The following is a 12,838-nucleotide window of genomic DNA, read 5'->3' as shown; positions in this document are numbered from 1 at the left end:
TGTTTGTATAATGAGAGGACTTAGAGCTATAGGTAACTATTCTTAATCAAATAAACACTAAAAAAACACCATCAGTGTGGAATATGTTTTGAGTCTGGTCAGTATGGTAAACCCCAAGTGCTGGGGTTCATGGCATCAGTCTTTGAAGAATTCAGTACCGGTTGCTCTTGGAGATGCTCATCAGGATGACACAGTCTCATGCATGTGGTTCTGGCAATGCAGTGACATGGTGGAGCTGTGCAACATGTGGGTTTCTATGAGAAAATGCATGGCAGCGTTACCAATAACCCATAGCAGTGGCTGTGGTCAACATTCATGCAGCTGAATGACCAAACAGTAAAGCTCTAGTTCCATTCAGGACTGGTTACAAATCAGGCAAGAATAGGGTAATAAGGTAATAAGAATTACCTTATTTATTCCTTCTTTGATCTGCCTGATGATGCATTTTGCAGATGCCTTGGTTTTCTTCCATGTCACAATCTGAGAGAAGGGGAAGACCATGTCTGCTATGAAGGTGCACCTGGGTGCTTGCACTTGCAGATTTAGTCCAAAAGCAATCAGCCAAGGCCCTGGACCGGTACAGTTCTGGACAACTGAACAGCTATTTCAGCACTAGTTAAAGCCAAAACATTAAACTGACACTTATCAGCTTGGGTTTGGAGACTTTGAGCCAAATTCTCTTTGTTAGATCACACAGCACATCAAGAGAGATCTGGTACTAGAGAGATGTGGCCCAAAGGTAGAGTCTTTGGTGACCAGAGGAAGAGTTGAAATATAAACCAGGAAGAATCCTATTTGTTCCTCTCCAGTTGCAGCTGTTGGATGATGAACCCTTGTTATTTCAGATGGCCAGTGATTCCCTGACATTCTTTATTTATTTATCATTAATATTTATTTATTATTTACTTTAAATATTACTTTAATTTAATTCATATTTAATTTTAATATTTCATATTAATATTTATTATTTACTAGTTACTGTTTTATATTTCTCGTATTTCTGAGTATTTTCTCCTGACTGCTGTGCTTTGAATAATATGGTCTTCAAACATGGGATTAACAGATAAAATGTTTCGTGTAGATGAGATTCTCAGGGAATTGTTTAGAGGTGAACTTGTCAGTGGTAGCCTAATGGTTGGAGTCTATGTTCTTAAATGTCTTTTCCAGTCAAAACTATTGTCTGATTCTATGATTTACTGTGAGAGCGACTCAGACCCTCTGTCTCTAACGCCTCTCTGGAAGTGGTTTGCTTGGAGGAAGATAAATTCAAAGTGTTGTTTATCATAATATCAGTTTTGCTTTTTTATCACATCAGAAAGGCCATCCTGGAGCCAAGCCACCTCAGCTCTCACAGCAGAAGCTATGTAAGAAATAAGGTAACTGGAAACTACTTCTCCCTAACTCTCTCCCAGACCTGGTATTTAGGGACTTGACCTGAAAATTGCATCCAAACTTCAGTGTTTAACAACAGTAATGGATCTGTTCTTCATGAAGTGATCATGTCCATATTTGAGCCCCCTATTCATTTTGATCTGCACAGCATGCACTGGTAAAGGGCTCCAAAGTTTTATTACACATTCTGTAAAAAAGTACTTCTTTATGTTTGCTTTAAACATAGTGCTTAATTATTTCATTAGGAACACCTAACCTGGGTTATGAGAGACACTGAATAATCATTCCTCATTTCAACACATCCATTATTGTATAGACCTATATTATAACCCCACCAGTTCTCATATCCCGTGGCCGCACTTGGACACCACCTTGGAGAGTGGTCTCTGATCCAGGCCACCATGGTGCCACCAGCTGGCACCAAAGTCTGGGGGACAGTGCAGGAGTTATACCCTGGCGATGTTTCTTCTTCTACCACAGATGTAGCTTGCTTGTCCTCTCTGTCTTTCCATTTACTTCTATTAAATTGATTTTTAGACCCCATGATGACTATAGCTGTATTCAAGCTGTAAGTGCATGTTTTTGCTTGCAGCTGAGGGAATGTTGCCTGTTTAAATCAAAAACTATTAACAAATTAAATAAAAGTTCAGGAATAACACAATGAGAAAATAAACCACTTTTATTCAAATTATCAGGTGTTAATCACTCTTGGAATATAAGATTATAAACAGCTCCAATTTAAGAAGGTGGATTTCTTCATTTAACACATACTCATTTGAAGGATACAAAAGAAATGTTTGATGATTTATCCAATAGCTTAAAATGAAACAAAGAGCAGATACTTCTTTTCTTTTAAAAATTAAATTTAACTGTTCCTTCAATAATAAAATATACTTCTTACTATACAAAAAGGACATTAATTTTATTCACAGTTGACAGAATACAGCCACACAAACGTAATATTAAAGGTGAACTGCAATGATGTTTTAAATATATTATTTCTATTATTATATATTACAAGGGTTAGAGCAGCACATGAAGGTTCTAATCAGGCTCCTATTATGTTAGGAGCTGCACATACAGAGAAGAAACATATAGCTCCTACCCCAAAAGGTTACAGTCTAATCTAAAATTAACCATTAACAGAGGATGTGTCTCAACTGACAATCACAACTATGCAAAAGGGTTCATCCTGTCTTTCTTATCTGATGGAGACCCCTAGATATGTGGTCACTTGTCACTGTCAACCACTATAAAATAGTAGTTTATAAATAAGCTACTTTTCTTTGAAGCTTACCAGATCTGAGTTTAAAGATAATTCCTGCATTCTCCTTAAGAGTTACCAATCTTTACTTTTATTCCCGCAGATCCGCCATTAGGTGTTTCTGAGATTGATGACATTTCAGTGGAGAAAATTCAGCCATGGCCTTGTGTCTGGGCCAATACCTAAACAGCTGAGTGTCCTTTCAAATGAGATATTTTTTGCCTACAGAATGCCATGAAAAGGTACCATGCCTGATCATCATGTCATTGTTCATATCCTAAATCTTGCTTTTTTATGTTATTGCAATTTTTAAGCAGTTGTGGGGTAGTATAAGGCAATTCGGGTCTCTGTACAAGTTGCTTTCACACTAAATATGGAAAATATGTCCATATAACTCTTAGGATTTCCAGACTGGTTCTTGCTGTCCTCTTTCAGTGGAAGGACAGTAGCATGTCTGGTACCTCCCCTTTCTCTCTTTCAGCCTCAAACCTTTCTCTAAGCAACCAGAATTGTGCCCTAAGTGAGTCAGATTTGAAAATTAGTGGGTTTTGAAGGAAAAAAAAGCATTTCTGTTCACCACTGTGCAACTTGGTTTTGATCTTCAGGCTTTAGAACTGAAAACAGTCAAGCAGTCAAGACTATAAAAGTAAATCTACTGATTGTTAGATCATACATTTGTAGGCCATACAGATCAGAAGACTTCATTTAAAAAAAAAAAGGGCAGAAAATAAAAGACATGGGTGTACCATTATGTCTACAAGGATTTGCAGAGATGAGGACATGTTATCCAGAAACCAAATGAAGCAGCTATTGGCAATTGACTTGCAGCCTCTGAAAATATGGTCGCATGCGTAAGTAGTCAGTTTTACACTAGGAAAGAGGGTTGAATTTGGTTTTGGGTCTTTTCACCCCAATTTCTTATGGTCAATAACATCGAGTAATTTCCAGCACTAAACAACGCAATATACTCCTGGCTTATTTGACACAATAGTCTTAGACATAAAATAGCATTGGAAAGGAGAAGCAAGGCAGAGTGGCAGTTCAGCACACTTAAGGGAATATTTTTAAGCCATTTAGCAGGAGTTTATTGCTCCAGTGCCGGAGCCTTTGAGTGCTGGAGCACGACAGGGTGTGCATTGTGGTGCCAGGATCGCCTGCCCCGGGTGCGTGTGGTGCGCGGCACAGGGCCAAGGGCTGTCTTTAAACCCACCCGCATGAGAAATGCGATTTAGGCAGAACAAAGGCCACTCCTGTCGTGCCTCCATGTGATTATAAAATAGATCCGTGTCATTATAAATAGAAAACGACTGGTGGCGAAGATGCCGCTTTGCCTCGCGTCTGAGGCCAAGCTCTTGCGCTGCGGTTCCTGATGTCAGAGCAATTTAGCGGCTGTGCTGTCGGCAAATGTGTCTGGTTCAGGGTGAGCCAGTCCACGTCTCATGATGGCTTAATCTCATTTTGTAACAGCAGGGGATTCTCCGCGGTCATGCGCAAGCAACACCATCCATTCAGCCCAGGACTGTCCTGTCCGCTTCCCTGTGCCCACCGCAAGGCTCAGGTTGCTAAACAGCAAATTACCCTCCACAGAGGCTGCCAAACTATCTGCATCTGGGGAGCTGAGATCCTGCTTCTACACAACTAAGTGGTGCGGCTCTTGTTTATTCCAGTGGGAACAAAATCAAAGACTCAGTAGTAATAATGCTGCTTCAAGGGTATAAGTTTTCCTTTTATGCCACCTTCCATCCCAATACATTACACAGCATTCTTGAATTAAATAATGCAGTTAAAGAAAGTCAATATATATAGTTTTCACATTGTACAATCATTAGTTCAAATAAAAATAAAATTAAATAGAAAACCACCACACAACAGAGACTAGAACTGAATCTTAAATCCCTACTGCAGTTTCTGGAGTATCCTGTTTGTTTAGTCTTAAGTATGCTCCTTAAAGCAAACTGTGATCTTCTTGCTTAAATTATTTAATCAGAATCACACTTCTATATATGTTTTATACCACATTTTATTCCCAAAGCTGGGTATAATCTCTCATTTCCTGAAAGCTCTTAAAAACTTCCTTAATGAAAAAGCAGAGAAATTCGCTGTTTGCAAATTCTATTTACTTATCGGTTACTTCCAAACTAAAGTAGTTAGTTTAATGAAGAGGGAGGAAAAAAGTCAAAAAGAAAGACATTAATGTGTTGCCTGTAGCCATTTCCCAAATTCTTCAGAGTTTATAGACCTAGGGAGACAGGGAAAAAGCAACTTCTCAGCAGTGTGGCAGAATAGGCTGAAACGACTCTGTGAAACCCAAGTGATGCTGGGAATTAAAGGATGTTCACTCCTGTTATGGTTCTGCACTGTAAACTGCTTTTAGGGCTCCCAGTAGTACCCATTAGCAACAGCCAGGCTTTTCTGTTTTAATTTAGTGTAATTTAATTTCCACCAACAAATTCCACCCTGTGGTGAGAATTGACAGTATCATGTTGAGAACCATTAGAGCATATTTGGATTGTTTTTACTCCATGTATACATAAAAAAAAAAAATCCCCCATCCTTCTTAGTTTTCTTTAGACAAGCTACTTCATAATAAGAGGCAGAGAAAATGGAGGTGGTGTTATACTGTGGGATACCACCGTAGAGAGTGTGGTTGGAGATACAGCAGAACATGCCTTAGTATCACACCATCAACGTGACCTGGTCCCAGCTCCCCTCAGAACGTCTCCATGCTAAACCAGGATGGGGCCTGACAGCACTGGTGATGACCTTCCAGTTACCACTGGGACCAAGCTGGTGTCCTGCTTCTGTAGTAAGAAGCTGCCTCCTTTTCTCCTTGAGTGTTTTCTGTTCACAGAGGGCACCTTCACACTTGAAACATCTTCGTGCTTACATAGCCTTGGGCTCTACCGGGAATTCCTATTGGGAATTCCCCCACTGGGAATCCTGCCACCAGATTTCAAAGGAAAAGAGAATAATAATGCTCTTCATTAAGATAGGCTTCTCTGTCATGACTTTTAGGCCCCTCTCCAGGCAAGCAGGCAAGCACATGTTTAGCTTTAAACACGAGTAGTCTCTATTCACATGCTGCAAGCTAGAAATGCTCGTTAGTGCATGGCCCCAGCTGAGCTGCTAACACACTTCAGCTCAAGAGCCAGGCCAGAGAAAAGGTGGCACCGAAACCTTTCATCTTGGTTGCATCACCCTTGGCCAAGCAGCTTCAGCATTTCCCACCCGAGTACTGCTTCTCCAACAGGCGATGGGTCATCCCTTTGGCAGCAGAGCCATGACCTGCTGAGCTGCCACGGTGTCATCGTCCAGAGCGGGTTAGGTGATGAGCACAGCTCAAAATAGACCACATTCAAGTGCATCCTCCAGAGTATTTTCAGCTTTAGCATCTCTCCAGTAAACGGTGAAAGGGGAATGGTTTGGGGCAATGGGAATAATGTGATCATTGCAGTCTCTGAGACACTGCTGAGTCCTGTAAGACTGCCTGAGGAGCTACACAGGGGTCTTCAGATCTTTATGTCCCATGTTAAAAGATGGGCAGATCAAGCTTTGAAAACCAGCACTGGATGGGGTTCTTGTGCTTTCCCAGGATTGGAGTGTTGCCTGGGACATGGGGCAAGGAAATAAAACAGGTTAATGCTTTCTGCTTTCCCTGTATGTGAGCTACAAGGGGAGAGAAGGGAACAGGAACCCTTTTTTCACTGCCTAGCACTGAGTTAGTGGGCTGTCATAGTCCAGTGCCAGTACAAACCAGCAGATCCCTCCTGATCAAGGAAATGGGAAATTTCGTGACTCGGCAGGAACGTCTCTATGTATCCTGAGGAAATCCCAAGGCAAAGGCATCTTAAACATGGTGGCTTGCACAGGTCTGTGCTGAAAATCGGAGTCCAGACTAAACAGTCTATCACTCTTGGTTAAAATACCCCGGATGAAATAACACATTTTTAAAAAATATTTTTAATATTGTTTTCTGAAAAAAAATCATTACCTCCTTCAACTTCTCAACAAGTATAAGCCTCACAGCTTTCCTGCCTCCTCTGCAATTGCCAGGTCGTTGCAGTCATCGCAATTAAAGAAGAGATGAAAGATTCAGCAGAAAGGCAAAATCTTACTGGAAAATATTTCTTAGTATCAAAAGCAATTCAAGAATAATGATTATATTTAGCAGAATAATAAACAAATGCAAAGTTCCTGATGCATAAAGGAATATACATGACAGAGGACACAACATTTTCGAGTTATTTTTTTCTTTATAGCACCAATTAATTTTGAAAAGTGAATGTTTCCATTTGCTCCTGGGGCTTTACATGAGTGGGATTTCCACTGCCTATATTTTTGCAATACCTGAAACTCAGATAATTAGCCAAATTCAGTCAATGCAGAAAGGGAGTTCTCGCCGCTTCTCACCTTCGCTGCTGGTGCAGTGGTGGCCTTTGGACTTCAGCCCACAATAGGGATAAAACCCGCTTCCCCGTGTGCCCATCCATGAGCCCCCTGCTACTTAGCACTGAGGAAACAGTAGAATTTTCACGGCTAATTTAGACTTGACTTTTAGCAGGGATGAGAGGAGGAAAGGTGGCTGGGGGTTAAAATAAAATACATATGCAAAATAAGTTGCAACGTGCAATTCAGCTGAACTTGTAGGAAAAAAAGGCATCTAGTTTCTCCGTGATTTATGCTGTCATTCCTCCATGGCAGTGACTTTTCAGCTGATGCAAACATAGGAGTAACCTGTAGCTCTATATTTCACACTAGACCTGATAAAGCAATGTCATTATATGATTCGTTATATTGGAAAAAAATGTTTGTCAGAAGACTTATCTTGAAAATGGTACTTCTTTAGTCCTACTTGCACAGCAAGATGACCTCTTGGCAAATCAAACAGTCCAACAGAAAATAGAATAACTAATATACGGGATCCTCTAGCACTCCCATACCACTGCTAATAGAAGAAGAATCAATATTAGTTCCAATATGAATGGAGTGTTGGATTGACTGAACAGGGAGCTTTGAAATAAATATCTAAGAAATGTTTGGATGAAATGGACATCTTTACAGACATTTGGTCTGCATTTCTGTAATGCAGATGATTAAATCCACATTGTTGGCTTCTTCCCCCTCTGCACTATGTCTTTCTTTACATCTTGCAAAAAATTTATGAACAAAGTTATTGTAAATCTGCAATGTCTGTCTTGTCACTTAGATTCTTTTCAGAAATGCTGCTTTGCCAATGTAGCTATACAATCCTGTATGATTAATATTTATTACTTATAATTCTAAATACAATGGAAGGTCACAAAAAATACTCTGCTTAAAGGAGTCTGGAGCCCTTTAAAACCTCACTGGTGATGGATCCTGAGTCTTGAGAACTGAGCTCAAAATCTTAGCAAAACACTTTTCTATGTAGGATTTCCAGTGTTTCCTGCTTCTGACTATGGCTAAAGCCAAAAAGCACAAAGGTGAGCAAAAGTTACAGGTCTGAAAACATGAGCTTGGATTTCAAATCTAAACAAAGGTCAGGGAATGCCTGAATTTGTCTATAATCTTGCATCAGCCCACAATAGGGCTATGAGTGAAATACAAAGTTAAGAGTGAGATTTTAAGTAAGACAGAACAGGCACGGTAGCTGAAAACTGTTTTCATTTTCCTCTTATTCTTTTTCATATTGATCGATAAGTTTCATCAAGATTTTGGGGGGGCATTGTTAGAAAAATTGAGATATTTTGGGGTTGTTTAATTATTAATTAAAAGGAAGGTAGCTTGGGGATTTTCAGATTTTACAATGAAATCCTAAAAGAATTTTAACAAGAGCGTGCAAAACATCTTAGAAAAAACTCATTGCACTAACAGCTCTTTTTGGTATAAGCCAAACTATTATTAAACATCGTTTTTTAAAACCAGATGCAATTTGAAGTCACTGAAATCAACTGTGTTTTGGCCTTCTTCTAGCAAAACTCAAGTAAGACATACTAGAACATTTCAGGACCACGGGATTCAGGAAATTGATAAAGATTCACAGAGATGGAAGAAATTATGACAGATCCTGAACTGGTTCGCTTACTCAGCCTGACATCTACTGCATGTTTGGGCAATCTTCTTTAAGGAGCTAAAAATAATAAGCACAGAGGAAGAATCTGCATCTGCCTCTGAGTCTTCATTCAAAGATTCACTGCAAACGTGATTAAGCAAAGCCACTAATTGAAACAAACCTGGAAAAAGACAATGTAGATTCTGTTGATTGGCATGCTCCTGGTCAAATCATACCGAAAGTAAAAAATCCCAGTGACCATTAACCAGACAGAAGACTTTTCCCCAGAACCAAATTTGCAGAGCGTTACTAATAACACTTTTCTAAACAGACAGAGCCATCTTGATCACTGTGCTGAGTGAAAACAAAACCAGAAAAACAGACAGAAAGGACCGAGTCAATTAAAATAAATAAATAAATAGTTGCCTTAATTTACACACACACAAAAAAAATCACAAATAACTCCAATCTCATGAAGAAATGTTTTTAACAAGCCACATGTGCTTGCACAGACACTTCTAATCTTATTAGATTTTTCTGGCTGCTATTAGTGTTCTCTGAGCCAGCTGATTTCTCAGCAATATTTTAAAGAGTGTGAGCCTTTGCCCTCCAGTCTAGCCATTGTTAAAATAGCCCATTTTAAGGGAAGATTTGGGAGTTCACGGATTTTCTTCCATGGTTTTGAAACATTCAAAACAAATTGACCATCGCATGCAAAACAATAGTCAACCACAAGCTATCTTCACAATCAACGAGCAACATTCTGCTCCCAGCTGGGTTAGCGTGAAAAGCAGAATAATCAGGCAACAGGGATGGCTTCAGATTGTCATCGGCATCACAGGGCAGAGGCTGATTTTTGATGCTGTCTCCAGTCCTTCAGCTCTCTGGCTACAAACAAGCCAGCTGTGAGGTTCCCCTTGGTCACAGCTTGGGGTTACCCTCAAATCAGTGCAGCTCTCTGCAACTCTGACCAGAAGGGGAGTCACATCGGGTTTTATTTTATCTTTAAACACAACATTTAAATCTCCCCAAACTGAAAATCAAGAGCCATGCGCACTGTTGTGCATATCAGGGCATGTGAGTTTCATGTAAAAGAGCTGTCATTCTGAAATTGCTAAAATAACATGCAAATAATCACTAGTATAAAGCAGATTGTGTCAGGAAAATGCTACAGACAGAACAAAATAATCAGTTTTAGGGAACAATCCTTATTCCAGATTGTGTAACCTGGGTTGGTAAACCCTGGAGGACCAGGACTAAGGCGTCACACATGGATTTCTGCTAGCATCCTTGCCAAATTTCTTGCTGGAAATGTGCCTCCCTCTGTTTTAGTCTGCCCTCTTTGAGGCTTTTGGAGCAAACTTCTCCTGGGGTGAGACGATGAGTGCTTGAAAGTGACCCATCTGGAGCTCAACATGGAGAAAGCGCTTCCCCTGCCTGGAATTCATGCGCAGCGACAGCTTTCTCCTGCCGACCCAAGCTTCCCAAGATAGTAATTATAAAGGAACTGGCAGCCATACAGTCAAGACGACAATATCCTACGTGGTTTGGTTCACTGTGCCAATTCCCTCTATTTGCTGGAGTCAATATTCTGCCCCCGCTATTGCTGTGTCTGAGTGTCTCTACCAACTAGCAGATCCACTGGGCATTTTGGCATGAGCCCTGCTCTTCCAAGGGCTGCCGGCTTAATTGCTCATTCACTCACTTTCACTTCAAACATTCGGATCCAGCAATATCATGCAAATTTTATGCAAAGTAGCATCTGCAAGTCTGACATATTCACTCAGGCTTCCCCCCTTTGCGCCAAGTTAAAAATAAATACCCTAGAAGCTCTTGGGCCTGCTAGGACAGAATATGCATTCAGAAAGTTTTTTATAGTGTAACTGCTAAGAGCATTTCACCTTTAGGGACAAACTTCTTTACCTCTCTCTCTCTCATATTTTGCTCCTGCCTCAAGGATCCCAATAGCACCAGCAGAAGGGAAGCATCCTTGACATAACCTACAAAAGAACCAGTTCTGTGTATTCCTAAATCTCTTACTTGAAATTTCAGCTAATATCTTATTTTTGAAACTCCAAGGGTGGTTGATATACCCCCAACATGAAACAAGAAACTAGTAAAGTGGACTCATTTCCAATACTGATTGCAAATAATACTAGTTTAGCCAGATCTTAAGTTCAGATTTCAAAGGCTCTCCACCCCCCACGCTAGAGCTGCCTTCTGTTTTCTCCAGGGAGAAGCAGATTTGTCCCTGACCAATACACTCGAATAGGTGAAGTCATTGGGATGCCAATCAGATAGCATAATGATAAAGTACATCTTAAGGCAACGAGGAGAAGAGTCTGTAAAAGGGGATACTGAGCCATGGCCAAGGGCAGTTAGGACTTGCTGAGCCGCTTGGCTACGTCTGCGTAGGCTTGCTCAATTTCTTTGTCTGCTGCACAGGTGTTGGTGAATTCATCCCTGGCATACGCGTTCTTCAGGTATCGCCACAGCCCCGTCATCTCTGTCGGGAAGTCAAAGTCGCGGTATTTCTTTGTAACAATCTAAAACAAAGAGAAAAGAGGGGGTAAAAAAGGTGTCTTGCTGGTGATACATCTCTAGATTCCCTTTTAGAGAGCTTCGTACTCTTTCTTGTCATGTAATTAATAGCAAAGGAGAGAAACGCTTGGAGGATCAGGGTGTTAGAATATAAAAGCCTGAAAAGAGACCATTGGTCATACCCTATCTTGCAAGGATGCTACTTGGCCTAAGGACACACTAATGCAATGTCCTGGCAGCTATATCACCAAATTATTACTTTTATGATACCCAAGGCTCATTAATTTTACCCTAGTGGTATTTGGTGGTTTTGCCAGTCTTATGTACATCACTTCTTAAAGTTGAGATGCCAAATAAGAGAAAGCTGATTAGCTGAATCATAGAAAGGAAGACAGACTGAGTGGAAAGTCATTAGTAACATTTTACATATAACATAGTTTAACATTAATTACTATACTTATGTTTAACATAATTAATCATTATATATATTTAACATATATTCTAGATATACTATGTTTCTACTTATAATACATCTAATATATTTTGCCTGGCCAATGATGTCAGAGAATGTAACCACCTACAGCTGTTGTAAGACTCTATCTGTGTTCACTCAAAGGGAAAATTCAGGGTGGTATGTGTACCATGATTGAGAAACCAAGATGATTTAGCAGACATTAGGAACAGGAATATTAGGATAAACTGGGGGAGAAAATGGTTCTTTCAAGACTTGTTAGACTAGGAAATTGTCTATCAAGGGAAATTTTTGATTTCTGAAAACACTCAGGCCCTTATTCAGGAAAACAGTTAAGTGCACACTTAATTTTAAGCACCTGTATAGTGCCATTGAAGTCAATGGGACTAATCTGTGCTTAAAGCTAGTTGGTTGGTTAAGTAGCGTGCTGGATTGGGATATTTCAGTTTTCCTGTAAGAATGTACCACATAGAATAATCCTGTGGTGACAGAATGAACTAGCTGATAGGAAAGGATGGATTAGCTGATTTAATGTCCGCTTCCAATCTCTAATTTTTCTGACAGTATAAAATTGTTCCTGGGCATAAATTACATACATATGTGCCACAGAGTTCCCCTTTATTTTTCAAGCACATGGTAGAGGTGTTTTCCATCACAGATTTCTTTAGACAGTCAGATTCTCAGAAATGACTGTGATTTCTTTCTATTATCAAGATCCATTTGGTATTTGCAAGTCCAAATCCTACCCTAAACTGCATTTAATTAAGCATTCTTGCCTTCAATGATGTTTCACACACACATGGAAAAGATAAAACATGCTGGGCAACTTAAATCAAGATTTTCACAATTTCTAGCACACATCTTCCATCAAATGAATAAGTGTTAATAATTTACACTTTCTTCCATCTGTAAAAGACTTTTCAGGCAATAACCTATGGCTATACTTGTCTGAGAAAGATTTCAATTCTCTTTTGACATCTTTCATTTCATCCCAAGGAGACAGGAACCAGTAAGGGGCCACACATTCATTTTGCATTGTCTGACTTCATCACCAATGAAAATGAGCCAAAAAAAGAACTAGATCTGTGAGGATATTGTCACATATCTTAGCTGGTGACTTATGTACTATTTTTTTTCA

The 12,838-nt window shown here is 39.8% G+C and overlaps 1 protein-coding gene across 1 annotated transcript in view; it reads right to left on the bottom strand.

The window, feature by feature from the left end:
- Nucleotides 1-2,053: 2,053 nt before the first annotated feature.
- Nucleotides 2,054-12,838, bottom strand: part of CLIC5 (chloride intracellular channel 5) — a 61,026-nt gene continuing 50,241 nt past the window's right edge. Inside the window, exon 6 of the mRNA XM_082048774.1 lies at nucleotides 2,054-11,233. Within this exon, the coding sequence (XP_081904900.1) occupies nucleotides 11,066-11,233 (168 nt within the window). The 3' untranslated portion in view covers nucleotides 2,054-11,065. The remainder of the gene's footprint in view (nucleotides 11,234-12,838) is intronic.

The sequence above is a fragment of the Streptopelia decaocto genome, assembly GCF_964273445.1.
Source record: "Streptopelia decaocto genome assembly, chromosome: 3".
Taxonomy (NCBI): Eukaryota; Metazoa; Chordata; class Aves; order Columbiformes; family Columbidae; genus Streptopelia; species Streptopelia decaocto.
This window is presented reverse-complemented; position numbering and strand designations above follow the sequence as displayed.